The sequence below is a fragment of the Catharus ustulatus genome, chromosome Z (assembly GCF_009819885.2).
Source record: "Catharus ustulatus isolate bCatUst1 chromosome Z, bCatUst1.pri.v2, whole genome shotgun sequence".
Taxonomy (NCBI): domain Eukaryota; kingdom Metazoa; phylum Chordata; class Aves; order Passeriformes; family Turdidae; genus Catharus; species Catharus ustulatus.
In genome coordinates, this window is record NC_046262.2 from 28,939,508 (window position 1) to 28,955,119 (window position 15,612).

Consider the following 15,612-nt stretch of genomic DNA (forward strand, 5'->3'; position numbering starts at 1 on the left):
GTCCTCTTGCAGTGACAGATGTGATTCAGTTGAAGCAGTGCTCCTGTAGAAGGTGCAGTTTCCCTCTGGAGATCCAGTGGTGATGTGCAGAAATCCGGTTTTCCTCTGGAGTCCAGTGGAGAGAGGGGCTACCTCAGTGTCCCAAAACCTCTGTTTTTATCTTGGTAAGAAATGTTGGGCTCTTCCCCCTGGCTGGAGCAACTTCCAATGGGATGCAGTAATTTTATCAGTCACACAGTGGGACTCAATGGACCATTAGCAGAAAATGACTTGCTGGAGGAAGGATGAGTTGTGAAAAGGATAAAGAACAATGCCTCAGCTGGTTTCAATGGATGGCCCATTAGCAGAGTATCTCTCATTGGGATAAGGATCACTGCCCCCACCCTCAACAGATGGTGATAGAATAGATACCTTTTATCACACCCTGTATTGTAACTTGCGGCTTATAATCAGGTGCGGCTTACATATGGACAAAAAACGAAAAGTTGCCAACACCCAGAAGTGTGGCTTATAATCAGGTGTGGCTTATAATCGTGAAATTACTGTACCTGTGCACGAAAGTGCTGTATTTTGAGCCTCCAATTCTTTTCAACTTCCTCTGGAGAGGTCTGACAGCTACAAAGGTCTTGTCTATATCACATTCCATTATAGTTTTGATATAGTTCCTCATTCCTATTCATAAGGCAAACTACAGTTTTAAGTTTAGAAATGGTCCTATTTTATTTTGTATTGCTACTGAAAATTCACTTTCAAATTGCACATAGACAGTATTTTAATTATTGTGAATATTAATAATTATGTTAGTGCGTATTTAGAGGTTATAATCACCATGACTGATTCACATAAAGATACCAAGATATTGCAATATGGAAGTTTGGAAATTCATCTACACAAATTGTCTAGTGCTCTATCAAACTATTTCCAGGGCTGGTCTAATTTTTTTTTAAAGTGCTATTGCTTTACATCTTCCCACAAATTTTAAATAGAGATTTCAAATGTTCATGACCACTGAGAAAATAGTTTTTAGTTAGCACCCATTCAATGTTTACTGGAAAGAGAAGGAAAAGCAGAAAAAAATGAAGAGCTGCCCTCTCTCCTTTGTCCTCTTAGAAGGCCTGGAACTTTGTAGGAAGCTGGATGTTTTTACATATGATAGAACCTCCAGTACTCATGTTAAAGCATGTAGTTTGCTCTGTATTGTCTCTGGCTAATGTGTCCATTATTCTCAGTTGAAGCAGTACTGTTTGTGCCCAGAGATTACATTTTACTATTGTCTTTGTGTAGCTGAATTTTATATACATATGAATCGAAAAGGAAATTTTTCAGAAAAAGCAAGTTCAAATAACCTTTGTAAAGAAAGATTATCAAGGAACTTAACAGAAACTGTTTTCTTTAATATCGTGGATGTGCTGCTGAATCAGAATTTACTTCAGTGTATGCCAGAGTTCTTCAGGAGTATGTTTTAGAGTGACCTCTCTAGCCCATTGTTCTGTCTTTCCAATGCAAGTATCAGCAGAGGAAGAATTTTTGCAAAGTAAAATTCACACGATTTCACTCTTCAATATCTATATACAATTATGCTAATTTTTAAAAAATAAAACTATGCTAATTGGTTTTCATTTTTAGACTGATGCTGTTGTTTGAAAAGTATTTTTGGTATCTATTTGAAATATGTTTTTGTAATTATAAACCATTAATCTTTGGTTATTTTCATTTTTAAACAGGCATAATAGGTATAAAATGCAGGGTATAAGGTTCAATATACCAGCTTTTTCGTATTTTTTTTCATTGATTCGAAGTGCATGTGGGCAATATGAGTAAAAACTAAGGAAGCTACATGAATATAGATTATTTTGAATCAAATGAAGACCTATAATTCAAATGCAAAATACTGATTAAATGATCAAAACTATATTTCATACTCTGAACTCAAACCATTTACATTAATTTATTCTTTGATAAAACCTATGCTTCACATTTGTGTATAACCTTCCACCAAATGGTTTTCTGTATGATTTCTAAATGAGGAACCATGCTTTGAATTTGAATAATTTAGCTTGCTCTGAAATTCAGTGTGCTAATGTAAAGTGGGATTTATTAACAAATTATACTCTTGATTTATAGGAAGCGTCCCTTCAGTGTCAATTTTGAGACCTGGTCCTGGACTAGAGGGAACAGAAATGATGGAAGATGAGGATAGTATGGATTCCAGTCATTCTTCCTTCACACCTGAAGATTCTGTAGCCAGCAAGCCTCCTTCTGCTAGATGTAGAAAAGGAGAGAGTTTAAAATCTCAGAATCAGTATGTTTCATCCATACCATGCTGTAAAGAAGACGGACAAACTTCTGAAGCAGAAAATCCAGATAGAAAGGAGAGTATCTCAACAGAGGACAGTACCAGCAACCTAGAAAGTTCTGGAAGTCCTTTGGAACATGGAGAAGTGCCCATTGTAAAAAAAGATGCAGGAGACAGCATGGAAATATCTTATGTATGTGAAGGAAATTGCATCATAATAGTAATATATTCTTGTTTTAATGAAATATGAATGAGCATTTTCCTAATGAGACCTGATATCCATATTAAAACATTTAAGAATATGCATGATTCTAATCAGATGATAATTTGAACATGTTTTGAAGTGTTCGGGCAAGAATGGCAATTTTGATTTGAAAGCAGACTGTTTTTGGAGTTCGCTTGTTGACATATTTTTCCCTGTTATTTTAGAAATCTAGTAATTTCACTTTATATACGTGAATCTGAGGTATCAGCAGCTATTCTCAAAGCTATTCCCATATTCACTACCTGCCAATATGAGCAGGACTGTGAGTTTCACATACTTTCTATTCTTGGATTTTGGAAATGAACTAAAATATGTAAAGGAAACACTTGAAGGAAAAATCCCAGTATTAAAAGAAATATATTTGCAATTTTTAAATAATTGGTTTTAATAATGTGTTGTCTTTGGGCAACCTACAAGCATTTGGCTTTTTTTTCACTTTTGCTATTCTGCTTTGATTCATGGTCAGCTTTGACTTTGGGATGCAAAAGGAAAAATTAAGCTGTAGTGGTTGTTGATAGCTTTCTGAGTGGTGAGCTGAATCTTAAATTGGCATAGAGAAAGCAGGAAATCCACTGCCAAGTTGTGAAGACTTCATGGGGAATATATTTTAGAAGCCAAACTAAAAATCATGCTGACTCTTCCACATATGTGAACTGTGCTCTAACGATTTTTTTCAATGTAAGTTTTAAAATTCTTGGCTCTAGCCTTTCCATCATATCAAGGAGCAGTAAAAACATCTTGATGTTTAATTAACATGTATTGGCGATTGTATCTCTTTCTGTGCCTTCCAGCCACATTATATTTATCTAATGTGTTTCAGATTTTCTGTAGTGTTATTGCATATTCTTTCTTTATGTTTTAAGTGAAGAAGTGTACTGTACAAATGCAATTTTAAAAGCCTGACAATTCCCTTTTTACTTAATTATTGACTATTTAGACCATAAACCTGTCGTGTGCTTTGACCTTATGTCCTGCCCTCTGCTTGTCATGGTAAATACGTTGTTTTATAATTTACTTCAAGGGGCATGTGTATAATCTCCTAGGTTGGATTCAGTGTCTTGAGGCACAGTATGCTGTGGTCCATAGGAAGTGAAACTCAGTCCTTTCCATACCTCTGCCAGTGTCCTTGCTCTTCCTCTGGTCCTGGACCTCTAGACACCCAGCATCAGTAGCTCGCTTTCTTTAGAATTCCCCCAATGGCACTTCAAGACTTTGAAGTGTTTGCCTTAGTTTTTGAAGCTTGAATGACTTTAAACTGAATGTACAATGATTGAGGAAGGAAAGAATTTATTCATATTCTAAATCAACGTAGTCATATGTCAGGACTCTTGATTTATTATCTTAACTCCACTTTTTTGTAATTATTGAGGAATTTTGGAATTTTTCACAGACTAAGCCAGTGGGATTCTGCTTTATTTTGTAGCCACAGTTAGTGGGTGTATTGTATTATGGGTATGCAGAGTCATTTGCAGAAAACCAGCAGGATGCTGGTCTTCCTCACAAACATCACATGAGCAGAACAGGATGTATACTTTGTAAGTTGGGAAGGGCTGCAGTAAATTGTACGTGAAATGATTTGTTTATGATAAGGATTATACTTTTAAAATTAAAATACATATTCTTAATTAGAGGCAAGTGTTGTATTGGTACACTGAAGGTGTAGTATTTTCAGACTTGATGTCTGTGTTTGAAGAATGTTTATGTTTGTCATAATTAATTATGCAGAATTACATACTGAATTAGTGGCATTTTTTCCTTTCAGTCGGAGGAAGTTGAAAGAAAGAAAATATCTAAGAGTTGGCGTCATCCACTACATAAACCCCCAGCTAGATCTCCAATGACTTTGGTTAAACAACAAGCAACTAGTGATGAAGGTGAGTGGATTGTTGAATACATATTTCTGATGATAATTTTATGGTGTTACGAGAACACATATATAGGCATTTAGTGAGTCATTGCCTTTTGCAGACAGGCTAAAAAATCTAGGAAATGTGCCCAACATAGGGGTTTCCTTCTCTGAAATAGATATAAAAAGTAAATCTGCTTTACTTAGCAATTGTGTAGACAGTCACACTAAGTTGATACATAAAGCTACTTTGTTCTATCTCATATGACTTGTGAAGATGATGGAAATATTCATCAAAAGTTTAGCTCTAAATGGAAAACAAACACATTTCTTTTTCATATCACTGTACCATTTTAGTTCAGCTAAGCACAAAATTTTCAGATGCTGTTTTCCAGAATCTCCTCAGATACCAGAACTGGAGTTTAGTTTTCACACTCTCTTAGAAAGTTTGATAATCTGGAGTTGGTGCCCTGTCTGTGACTACTAGTCTGATTCCAACATCATGGCATACTTTAGTGTTTAGCTGCAATTTTACCTGATCTATTTTTCCCCTCTCACTTACATTTCCTTAACAGTAGCTGTTTTTTACAGCTGCAGATAAATTTTCTTGACTTGTGAGACAGCATGCCTTTTAATTGATTCTTCTTCTTGTAGCTAAGCAATATTATACTTCGAGTTGGCAAGTTAGGCATTGTTGAACTGATTGCTGTAAGTTCAATTGACCTCTCATCAATACATTTCCCTCCTTGTTTCAACCCTGAAGTAATTGATTTATGTCTTCTGTCTCACAAGTTTTGGAAAGCTATACTCTCAGTTTTTATCTGAGCTGCAGCTTTGCCAGGCATGATATTTCAATTAGCTGTTAAGCATCTTTCTGAAAATTAGAGACAGCTTAGACCCACGATCTCTATCATATATGAGTATGTTTGAATACCTTGAGGGCTAGACAGAGCATATTTCAGAAAATGTTATGGTAATTTACAGGATGATATTATTATTAAGTTTCATCTAGTAAAGTAATTAAAGATTTAATATGTGGTAGGTTGCAGTAAAAGTGCTCTTTTTTTAATTAGAGATTATATTCCTTTTACCTGCTGATGCTTTTTCAACATTATGATTGAAACATATTATCAATCTCCTATTTAAGCATGGATTGTGTATGATATAATCTGGCTAGATGATGATGTGATGACTGTTTTGAGTCAAGGATTTTTCTAATATCAAGACATTTTCCATCTCATCCAGTAGTTTCCCAGCTTCCCGGGATATTAATTTTATGGGAAAATAGCAACATCCTGACAAGAGATCATATACCTTAAAGTCTTTGCATGATGGTTGTCCATAGGAGCTGTCTTCGAATCAGTAGCCATCAAGCATGTCTGCTTACTTATTGAAGGAAGCAATTAAGAGTTTTACTGGACATGGCAGTTAGTAGTATTTCCTAGATGGAAATGAAATTATTATTATTTTCATGCATCTGTCTCTCATTGTAATCTAATTTACCAGCTGATTTGTAAGAACACTAAAAGAGAAACAGTAGCATTTGGTGAGCAGAGTGTTTAGATCCAAGACAAAGACTGAAGAAGTGATGAAAGAGACTGGCAAACTGTATCCTCATTAAGCTGCCTGACACAGGATGGCATGTGGGTTAAAGATGTGTGGCTAGGTGATTTTCTGATTTTTTTCAAGATTGTTTTGTCGGATACGAGGGAAGGTATCAGCATCAATGTGCTAATGACCACATTTGTCTTTATGAAGGTGTTTCATCCATATTCCAGAGTCAATAGAGATGTAATTCAGCATTTATACTTACCCAGTTCTTGTTCTCAGTGTTTTTGGGCGAAAATGATGCTGGCTGAGACTATGATAGTATTGTCTCTTAGTAGAGTAATTTCTGATTGTTTTACAAGAGGGATTTATGTATTGTACATTAGTTTATATTTTAATTTATCTGGGTCCAGTAAAAAAATAACTGCAAACAAAATAAAGGAAGAAGATATAGGCTAGCGCTGTTGTGAAAAGTTAAGAAATTGAGGCTTATAATTCGTCTGCAGTTCTTACCACTATCCACAAGTTGGATAGTCTGTTGCCATTTCTAGTACAGATAATATATATTAAAATTAATATATTTGAAGTCTTTCAGATACTAGGACTCTATTAAGAAGTGTCTATAAATAGAAGTGATTAGAGGATGCTAATAATATGTAGGCAGCATTCTTTGACACTGTCAGCTGTTTCAAAATTGTAATTTTGCAAATAGAACACTATTGTTTTGAACACCATGCTTAAATCTTAGCAAAGACTCTGAATTCACTTTTTTTTTTCTTTGCAGAAATTATTTTTTTTCACAGGATCACTTGGACATTTGAGTTTTGTCCTTTGTTTTTATCACTGTGTATTCTTATATGTGTGTATTTCTTTATGAAAAATAATTGGGTTAATTATTTATTTGTCGTCTATTGATGTAATTTTTTTTCACTCTCCCTGAAGCCTTTCCCTATGTATGTCTGACTTCTTGGGGAATAAATGCCTAAAAGACTGAGCACAGAGAAATACTGGGGACTGGGGAATGGATCCTAGAAATTATAACACAAGCTGCCAGTTCAAGAGAATAAGTGCAACAGTATAGTGTGGGTGGTATGTCACACTCAACATGTTAACAATTTTTATGTAATGTTCATACTCAATGCAGTATGTTAACTTGTGGTAATAATATTCTACTCACTTAAGCAATAAAAAAGCAAATTCAGCAGAAGGGCAAGCGTACTAACTTTGCATGCACATTGATTGGTCCCGGAGATTTGTTTCCAGCACTGTTTGCTCACGCAACATTAGAAACTGTTTTTAAATTGAAGTTGACTAAAATTTCCCATTACCCTCAATGTTATAATTAGAGTGTATAAACTGAATTCAGTGTGGGGCTCTTTGTATATGTTTTTTAGCATTTTAAGTATGATTCAGAATTTCAAATTCATTTTACTTTCATTAGTTTGTAAAATAAGGAAACAGAAAGAGAGAAGTTTTACAAACTAATGAAAGTAAAATGAATTTGAAATTCTGAATCATACTTAAAATGCTGAAGATCCCAAGAAAACTTTTATAAAAATATTATATAAACTTTAGTAGGTGTTTAGGAAAGAGGTGTGTTAAAAGGTCAGATGAAAGCTTTTCCTTTTACTCTCCTCAATCTTGTGAGCCGGCAGCTGATCTCCAGAAGTGGTAAGAAATGACAGCTTTCATTATTACCACTGTCAGCTCTTGTCCCGTGACATATTTTATGAGTAGCAATTATCTGTCTTTCTGTGGACACATACAGGATCTGAGATAAGCCAATATTTTGATCAAGAGTGGAATATGAACCAGTTCTACTCACATTTATCATCATTTTCTGGACAGTGGTATATGTTATGATCACTGAAAGGTCATTGTTCTCTAGATAAACCTTGCAGCTCTAATTGTGCTGCTTTCTTAGCTTTCAAATACGGTATTTTACCTCATAAAGGACTAGATAGAATTGCAGTCTTGTATAGAAAGGCATGTATAATTCCTCATTATCAGGTATGCCAAAATGAAAATTAATTTCCTGCATGACACGGGCTCCCAGTACAGTGGTGGGGCATGGGAGCCCGGCACAGTGGCAGGGCACGGGTACCCAGCACAGCAGCACAGCAGAATTGCCCAGCAACACGGGGCGGCATGGGCTTACAGCATCCTGGCGTGGCTTGGGCTACTGGCAGCATGGCACGGGCTCTTGACACCACGGTGCGGCATGGGCTCCCAGCACTGCGGCACGCCACGGGCACCTGGCACCGCCGCATGGCAGAGTTGCCCGGCAGTGCGGGCCGGAATGGGCTTCCGGCATCCTGGCACAGCTTGGACTTCCGGCAACACGGTGGGGCACAGGCTCCTGGCACTGTGGCGCAGCACGGGCTCCCAGCACAGCGGCACTGCATGGGCTCCCAGCACAGCAGTGCAGCTCGGGCTTCCGCAATTGCGGCGCGGCATGGGCTCCCGGCACAGCGGTGTGGCTCAGGTGCCTCAGAACACCAGAACTTAGTAAGTGTCAGAACTTTTTTGTAATTATGTCGATCATATCTTGAAAATTGAATTTAAACAAAACAGAAGTAATGTAGGTACCAGAGAAAAGGAGAGAAACCACATTTTTCCTGCATGCTTACACTGTGGAAGGGGTAGACAATACTGGATTCTTCATCTCTTAAATGATGATGATATATGAAAAACATACATAAATTATGTGCCTGATTAACCCATATTCACACAAAAGCAAAGTATTTTAAAGAAGTAAAACTTCATTCAAAACATTATGGGAAGGAATGCAATACTGGAAATTGTAATACCAATGTGGTAAATATAAACATGACTCTATCAACTGGTTAGCAAATTCTTATCTACATATGCAACACCAGGAAAAAAACATTCTTTTCTGAAGTAAGTGAGGATCTTCAAGCAAAATCTCCCATTTTAGGGTTTGAAACAAAATAATAGTAACTGCATCTACAAGTGCAATTTTCACCTATTTAAGCAGGCTTAGTCAATTTATGATGCTACTGAACAAACCTTAAATGGTTTGATTTTTAATACCAAATCAAGCAGATCTCATGGGATTCTGAAAGTGAATGCAAAGACCAAGGCTTTATACTATCTCATAGCAGAAGCCCGACCCCAAACCAAGCCAGTAAACCCCGCGATGGCACGATTCCGTTACTATTTCATTACTTTGTTGCGTGCGGTGCGGATCCTCACTGCAAAAAAAATGTAGTGCTCCTTATAGTCCGGTGCATCTTATATAATGTATAAAGTTGCGAAATTTGCCGACTCCCGGAGGTGCACCTTATAATCTGGTGCACCTTATAGTTGTGAAATTACTGTAATTGCATTTCATAAATTGATTCTTGAAGGAGTTTAGATGTTTGGGAGGATGAAACAGGAAAGCCTTATAAATATGATTGCCTGGCAAAAGAGTTTGAGAATATGAAAACTGTAAGCAGGATTGAAATGAAAGCCATCTTTGAGATATCAAACCATAGTTACTAAACAAGTAGAAAACAATAGTATGGCCAGCCAAAAGTAATCCCCTCTTGATTGAGCAATTCCCTCTGCTTGGAGGCAGGTCCAAAGGTCAGAGGAGACCCTGCTAGCTTGGCAGAAGGGGTCCAAAGAGTAGTTTTTAGGGTCTAAAGTGTAACACAGTATGGTAATGTAATGATTCTTACAGGCTGTGTGTAAATGCTGTAGGATTTGTATCTTGTATTAGATTGGTTAGTGAAAGTTAGAATATTCAACACAGAAGAAGATTTATTGTATTGTAACGGAAACCTCCCTCTCAGCTCTTTCTCTTGCCACCTTCTTAACTCTCTCTCTTACTGTCTTACTGCTCTGTTCTGAACTGCGACTGGCAGCTCCAGGCAGGACCCTTTCACCCACGCCCTTTTGCAATAAACCACAAGTTCCAAGACCTGGCTTTAGAGATCTCTCCATTTGTCCCAACCGTTGTACCCACTGTCACTCCTACATTTAAATGCAATTGTTTTCTAGTGTATGAAGTGTTTATGAGATATTTGTTTTAGTGATCTGCAGCAACTGTATCTTGAAAATATAAATTTATAATTCTGATTTGGGCATTTTTTTGTCATGAATTTGGGTCTGTGATTGAGTCTGTTTTGCATCTTCTATACCTAACTTATAACTTACGTACTTATGATGATGCCTTGTTTCCGTGAATGACTTCTGGACAGCCTTAATTGAACACATTCAAGTAACTGTGTTCCTCAAATTTCACTTTTGTTTTGCCCCAGGGGAACTTGTGCTGCCGTAGGATAATGATGTGGTTAGATTTGTGCTGCCTGAGAGATACGAAATAACAATAAAATAAATATGTTTTACTCATTTGGTACTGTTTTTTCTTTTAGAGTAGCATTAAACAGGAGTATGTTGGTGATTCTGCTTTGTACTGTTTCTGAAACATTCTAACAGCATAATAATAATTGAATGTCTATTTGATCATGCAGTATTTTGCATGTGGTCAATGATGTTGCAATATAATTTCCAAAATAAGGAAGTACCACCAAGTAATTCTGTTGTATCTGAGAGATTCGTTTTATTAATAGGCAAGACATGCCTGATGATTGGCAAGAAAGCTTTCTTGTTTTCCTTTTTGGTACAGATGTGTACCCTGGAAGACTATGGTGTTTAGTAAATCAGTAAACATGTATATGGATGGCAGTATCAGTTCCTAAAAATTCCAATGTAATTTTAGTTATTGATCAAGTTTTTTTGGGATAAGTACATTGATCACAAGCAGATTACATTAGAATGCAAGATATTATTTTTTTCATAAGAACTGTGAAAAATTCCATGAGGGAATGGAATTGAGAAAGCAGCTGTTTAATTCTTAAGTGTTGTGAATTAAAGTTTTTCAATAGAGCAGATATCTGCTAATCTTTATTTGTAGTTTTGCTTGAAGTGGTTTTGTACTGACAACTGTATTTTCTGCTGATAGGCTATGCAGTAGATTCCAGCAGATCTTCTTTTGTTTCTGTTTGATTTTGCAGAGATGGCTCTTTATAGAGATTTATAAATACAGGGGATGCTATTTAAATTTACTCAGTGCAAAGACAGGAGAAATTACTGAAGTTGCTTTAATATGTACTATATGTACACATATATACAATAATGGAAATTATGATACCAATATGCTGTAAATACTTAATGTTAGCAGTTCATACAGATTTAAGAGCATCTCCATTTCTGTGGCCTCCCGTCCACATTTTAAAAAGTTGCCTGACTAGTGGGTCACCTTTAACTTGGTTTTTGGATGTGGTAAGTAACTGTATTTTTGGAGACACTGGATAGGTCATGGACTACAGCATCAGGAAGAACGTGTTGCTTGTGCTTCAGCTTAGGTAGACAGAATAAGTAGACATCTTTGATAATTTGAACCTTAACTGCTAAGGTTAAATTCTTCATTCCATACGCACAAAGAAGTTGTACATGTGGAATGCAGCTATTTAGGGAACACTGTGAATGAAAGATTGGGTTTTAGCCCTTGGTATTATTTGATATCTTTATGATCCAGCGTTTCAAATAGATTTTTTTTTCTGGCAGGAACTAGTAAGCAAATAAAAATTATTATTTTCAAACATAACAATGCTACAGTTCCATAAAACTAGTTTTACAGATAATTTAAATGTAAACTAAATCTGTATGCTATGAATCCTCAGAGTTTTCTCTAAGTTAGTTTCTCAGAATCATAGCAATGTAAATCAAATAAATTTTCGTTACTTCACAATTTGTTAGAGAGAAAGATTGCAGTCCAGTGCAACCTGACAGGGTCGTTTTACAGATTCCACATATTAAAGACGCAGTATAATAGGAGTTTTGCATTATTTAAATTGTGCTATTTAACTGTTTCTTTTACTTGTTCTAATATGCTGTGTTAATTTCTCCCCTTCTAACTTATGCACTAGTGCTCATGAGTAAATACCCAGCAACCTGTGAAGCCCTGCTTTTCTCTCCTTTCTTCAACATCTCAGAACCTTTCAGTTTTTCATATTCATCCAGAGTATCGGTGGGATCAGTGTGCCCTGCTTTCTGTGAAAAATCATGGTCAGGATTTTCCTATCCCTCCTTTTCAAAGTTGTTGGTGAGAGTTTTCCAGCCTTTGCTAGTATTTATAGTAACTTTATTTACTGTTTTAAATGGTAGTGGTCCTGTCTACAGCCAGTCTTAATCACAATGAGATTTTTCTTACTTGGTTCTTATTTGTCACTAACACCAGAAAGAGTGTTTTTGCCAAAGTAATCATTACTGTTTTAGTGGATACCACCCACCCTCAGGAAAAACCTGCTGGCTTTGCCTTTTAATGAAGGAGTGCAATACACTCTTAACAGGTTCTTCTAGATATTCTGTGTGTGGATGGTTTAATGAATAATACAGAATTTTCATATTTGAAATTACTTGAAATTACATGAGATTTCAATTTAGGGGAGTGATACAACAATGCACTTAAATTACTGTGAAGATACAAATTATGTTTTACCAGGGTTTTGAACTGTAATATACAGTTCAGTCACAATACAAGTACAAATTACATTGAGCAAAGTGTAGCAATCACAATGCACAGATCAATCACAAAACAAATGTGAACTTCATTATGGAGCTCTAATAGTATGCTGAAGGAAAATCTGAGTATCCCAGTATCAGAACTTCCAAATCTGTCAAATTGTCTTTTAAAATACACTTTTTAAAAATGCTGAATTTTTCAGACTTTCAAAACATTTTGAGATCTGCTGTAGCTGATGTCTTATACTTTCTTATATTTAATTTTTTTTTTATTAAAGCCCCCCATTACTTAGTTTTGGAAGCTAAACCTGATTTGATCCAGGAGCTCTTCGGCTTAACTTCTAGAGCTCTGATTCAATATACTTATCTTTACATTCAATTTTTATGAGAACTGAAGTGTTAATAGCTAATTTTGCAATTAGGCTCTCTAATCAAAAGTGTATACATACTTCACATTATTTGGACTCAGTGGCCCCATACAAGAAATGTAAGTTCTTGATCAATACAATAAATTAAATTTTTTTACTGTTTTTACATATTTTGCTATGAGAAAGACAATTTCTGAAACTAAGTTTGCCGATACACTGGCTGGAACAGTAAAGTTTTCAAGTACAAGGCTTCTTCCCGACTGTCTTTTTAATTTTTTTTTTTTTGGTACTATTATTATTTCCTCCAGGACATTTGAAACTATAGATAATGCCTCCCAGGGCTGAGATTATGCTCAACTACCTGAAAAATAACAGATGCTTCTCTGCTCTTCATAGTGGAGAATGCTGCTGTACAAAGCCAGGAAACATCAGTGGAACATAACCCCAAGCAGCAAAATCATTGTTGAGACTGGCAAAAGCAAATTGTACTGTATTAGTGTCTATGGCTTTTCACATCTGCTGGGTTAAATCAGCAAATGCTGGCAACAGCCCGTTCTACAAATGGCCCAAATGTTTTCTGCTTGATAATTTGAGTTTGACTTAGTAAGCAAAAACCATTCAAAGCATTAGCATTGTCTGTTGGAGCAAGTTTCCCACAAACTGTTAAAGCAGTAACATTAGTGAAAACAATTCATTCATTCACTTACTCACTTGGAAAGCATAGTGACTGTTTAGAAATACTTTGCTGTGGAAGGAGTTTCCTTTATATGAAGACAGATCCTGGGCTATAATTTTCTTTTTGTGTACACAATTTGTTTTAATGAATTGTTTCACTTTTCTTGAATATGTGAAGGGGTACAGATGCGTATGAATAATCACATTTATGAGAACTGGTATTTCTGAAATTACATTATAGAGATTAATTGATCCTATAGAAATACTCTTTTCAGGTATGAATATGATAGCAGGAACTATCATCTAGTTTAGCATTGCTAATCACCTTGTACTGTCAGTAATGCTATGGCTGAATTATAGATGGTGTGGTTTAAGCCCAGCTGGCATCCGAGCACCACACAGCTGCTCACTTACTCCCCCACCAAACAGATCAGGGAGACAACTGAAATATTCTTGTACCACTCATTGTCAGGGTGGCACAAGATGCAGGAAAGACCTTGATGCTATGCAAGCACTGGTTCAACAATAACAAAAACATCTCTATACTATTAATACCATTTTCGGTACAAATCCAAACCACATCTAGCTACTGTGAAGAAAATTAGCTCTACCCCAGCCAAAGTCAGCACAATACGATACAGGAAGATTTATACCAACTGTTATGCATTTGTTTAAAGTCGTAATTGTATTGTCAAGTGTTTCTGCTTTTCTGTTGGAAGAAAGAGCATTTGGTCTAACCCCCTTACAAAAGAGAATATTTAACCTAATTATGAATTGTATTTGGTAAAATAATACTACAAAAAAGCATTATATTTGCAGTGAAGTAAAAATGCCCAGGTGATGTAGGGGGATTCAAGATCTCTGACTGCTGTTAATGGTAACAATAAGGTGTTTTTACATACTTAGGTGTAGGCTGCATTACATCATCCAGTTAATACATTTTTGACTGGTATTAATCCACTTTAGAATTCAGCATGAGTGTGTGATATATTAACAGCTAGAAACATAACAGAAGTTATAAGAAATGGACTTTATTCATATGAGTGTTTAAAAACCGTGTGCATACTAACAGACTTGCAAAATAATTACCTTTCCTTGGTATTTGTCAGTGTGTCTATGTGTTATGCATGAGTGTGCAATCTCTTGAACAGTGCTGTCAATTGAGGTGCAGATTTCCCTGTCATGGCTAGCAGGCTCAAATCCTCTATTTTCCTTTGATTTCTTCTGACAGTGAGATGTATTTTGTACTGTAGTTGAGTTGAAATTTTCTATATAAAAGAGTGCTAAGGGTGCTTTAGTCACTTTTGTCTTGATTACCTTTTAATTTGAAATGTAGATTTCATGCCAAAAAGCTGGAAAAAGAAGTTACACCAGAGTTCACACCAAGGAGTTCTGTTGCGCACCTGCACAGGGTCCTGCTCATGTGCTTACTGTCCGCGAATTGTGAGGAAGCGTCAGTGACTTCATCTGAGTTAGGGCAGGCACAGAAGTCAGGGTAGATTCCCCAACTCCATTTCATGTGCTGTGTGAAGAAAATGCTCCCTACAGATATATATTATGGTTCATATCACTATATTGTCTGACCTTTATCTTTCAAACTGCCAGTCTTGGGCCATTGGTAGCTGCTCTTAAAGCAAGGCCAGTTTACCACAGTGAAGGCTTGATTGCATAAATGTGGTGCTTATCATAGTGTTGATGGTTGGCAGCACTGCAGAAGTGACTATTCATCAAAATTTGCACTACCAGAACTGAGAGCATTCTCATACTCTTTCAGAAAAATGCCAATATGTCAGATGAGTGAAACATCATGTTTATAGCCCTTCTCAAAACATTACATACTGGCCTTATGAAGTAGATGCCAGTTTTTTGGCGGGGTGCAGGGGGAAATGTATCTTTTGCTGTAGGAACAGATGCTTCCACCACAATTTTTTGCAGGTTTTGAGTACTTGCAATTGGCACTGATTCACAGTTGAAGTAAAAAGCATGCCTGCTGATGACAGTGGAGTTTCTGAGATCTTTCAGTCAGTATGAACACTATAAATTGTTCTCTGTTCTTATTTTGAAAATCATTAGTTAAGGT

At 36.3% G+C, this 15,612-nt stretch overlaps 1 protein-coding gene across 3 annotated transcripts in view; it reads left to right on the top strand.

The window, feature by feature from the left end:
- KDM4C (lysine demethylase 4C) overlaps positions 1–15,612 on the top strand; it is a 256,853-nt gene that overhangs the window by 133,792 nt on the left and 107,449 nt on the right. For all 3 annotated transcript variants that reach the window (XR_004420744.2, XM_033085582.1, XM_033085583.1), the window contains exons 11-12: positions 2,125–2,489; positions 4,324–4,435. Coding sequence is in view for 2 of the 3 variants with exons in the window: in XM_033085582.1 (XP_032941473.1) it covers positions 2,125–2,489; positions 4,324–4,435 (477 nt within the window). In the remaining variant the exon portion in view is untranslated. The remainder of the gene's footprint in view (positions 1–2,124; positions 2,490–4,323; positions 4,436–15,612) is intronic.